Source organism: Mustela erminea, chromosome 20 (genome assembly GCF_009829155.1).
Source record: "Mustela erminea isolate mMusErm1 chromosome 20, mMusErm1.Pri, whole genome shotgun sequence".
Classification (NCBI taxonomy): Eukaryota; Metazoa; Chordata; class Mammalia; order Carnivora; family Mustelidae; genus Mustela; species Mustela erminea.
This window is the reverse complement of record NC_045633.1, coordinates 24416035-24417488: the sequence shown is the minus strand read 5'-3', so window position 1 is coordinate 24417488 and position 1454 is coordinate 24416035. Positions and strand designations below refer to the sequence as shown.

Genomic DNA, 1454 nt, shown 5'->3' with positions numbered 1-1454 from the left:
CCCGCCTGTTTGGCGACGCCGCCGACTGCGCCGCTGCCTCTTCTCCGGCCAACGCCCTCTGCACCGCCTCAGACGCCGCTTATGCCGCCGATGCCCCGGCTGCGCCATCGCCGCTATGGGGGCTGACGCCGCTGGCGGGGCAGACGGTGGCGGCGGCGGAAGCGGCAGCGTCAGGGGCGCAAGCGGCCTCGGCGGCGGAAGCAGTGGCGCCGCAGACAGTGGCGTTGAGGGCGCCAAGCGGCGTAGGGGCAGATGCCTTCGGCTGCACAAGCGGCTTCGGCTCCGAAGGCGTCCAGGGCTCAAGCGGTGGCGGCAGCGGCATAAGCGGAGGCGTCGGCGGGGACAGCAGTGGCAGCGGCTTCAGCGGCGGCACAAGCGGCGTCGGTGGCGGCGCAGACGATTTCAGCGGCCGAACCAGCAACGGTACGGACGACGGCGTCAACGGTGCAAGCGGCCTCGGCGCAGACAACGGCGACGGTGCAGACGGCGGCGGCTTCAGCGGCGGCGGTAGCAGCGACGGTGCAGACAGCGGCTTCGGCGGCGCAAGTGGCGGTGCAGACGGTGGTGGCTTCGACGGAACAAGCGGCATCGGCGGCGGCGCAGGCAGTGTTGGCGGCGGAAGGGGCGGCGACACAGACGAAGGTGTTAGCGGTGCAAGCAGCACTGGCGCAGACAGCTGGGCTGCACAAGCGGCAACCTCTTGGGCGTCCAAGGCTCCGGCGGCGGCGGCGGTAGCAGCGGTGGAACAGATAGCGGCGTCGGCGCAGACTGCGTCGGCTGCACAAGTGGTGTTGGCGACTCAAGCGGCGGCTGCGGCGCAGATGGCAGCAACGCAGATGGCGGCGGCAGAGCGGCGGCGGGGGCTGCGCAAGCGGGGGCCGCGGGAGCTCTAGCGCCAGCAACTGAGGAAGGGCAGAGGTAGGGCTGAGGACTGGCGCCGGGAAGGGAGGGGGGCCGGTTTGGGAGGACTTCGTGGACAGCATTTTCCTTCCAGTGGATCCACTTTGGGCTTTGGTAGGGGAGCGTGCGGGGGTAGAGCCCACCCTCGTCCTTGTGCGATAAGGAGAGCCCGACCAGGTGCCTGCTCTGAGCTGAGAGGGTGGAAGTGGAGGGAGGGCTGGGGGCTAGAGGGAGCTGGCGACGACAAGTTTCCGTGGCTACCCAGGGCGGAGGGAGGCGCGCGCTGCTAAAATGGAGATCCTGGGGCTGGGGGAGGCTGCGGCAGCAGTGGACGCCGGCGCTCCCGCTGGAGGCTGGCGGCTCTGAGTGCAGCAGCCCTGGCAGCTCCTCCTCGGTGGCCCTCCGCCGCTGCCACCGCCATGGCCATTCCTCCCAAGCAAAGGGAGATTTACCCAGGTAGGGAGGAAGGGAGGGAACCAGCCTGGGAGGGGAGAGGGAAGGAGCTGGCCCATTCCCCGCCACAGGCCTCTGGCTGCCTCTACACGCTCCCTCCA

General features: G+C 70.1%; 1 protein-coding gene across 1 annotated transcript in view; it reads left to right on the top strand.

Annotated features, from left to right (window-relative positions):
• LOC116581467 (glycine-rich cell wall structural protein 1-like) overlaps positions 1–893 on the top strand; it is a 38760-nt gene extending 37867 nt beyond the window's left edge. The window contains exon 2 of the mRNA XM_032328644.1: positions 73–893. Within this exon, the coding sequence (XP_032184535.1) occupies positions 73–893 (821 nt within the window). The remainder of the gene's footprint in view (positions 1–72) is intronic.
• The last annotated feature ends 561 nt before the right edge of the window (positions 894–1454 follow it).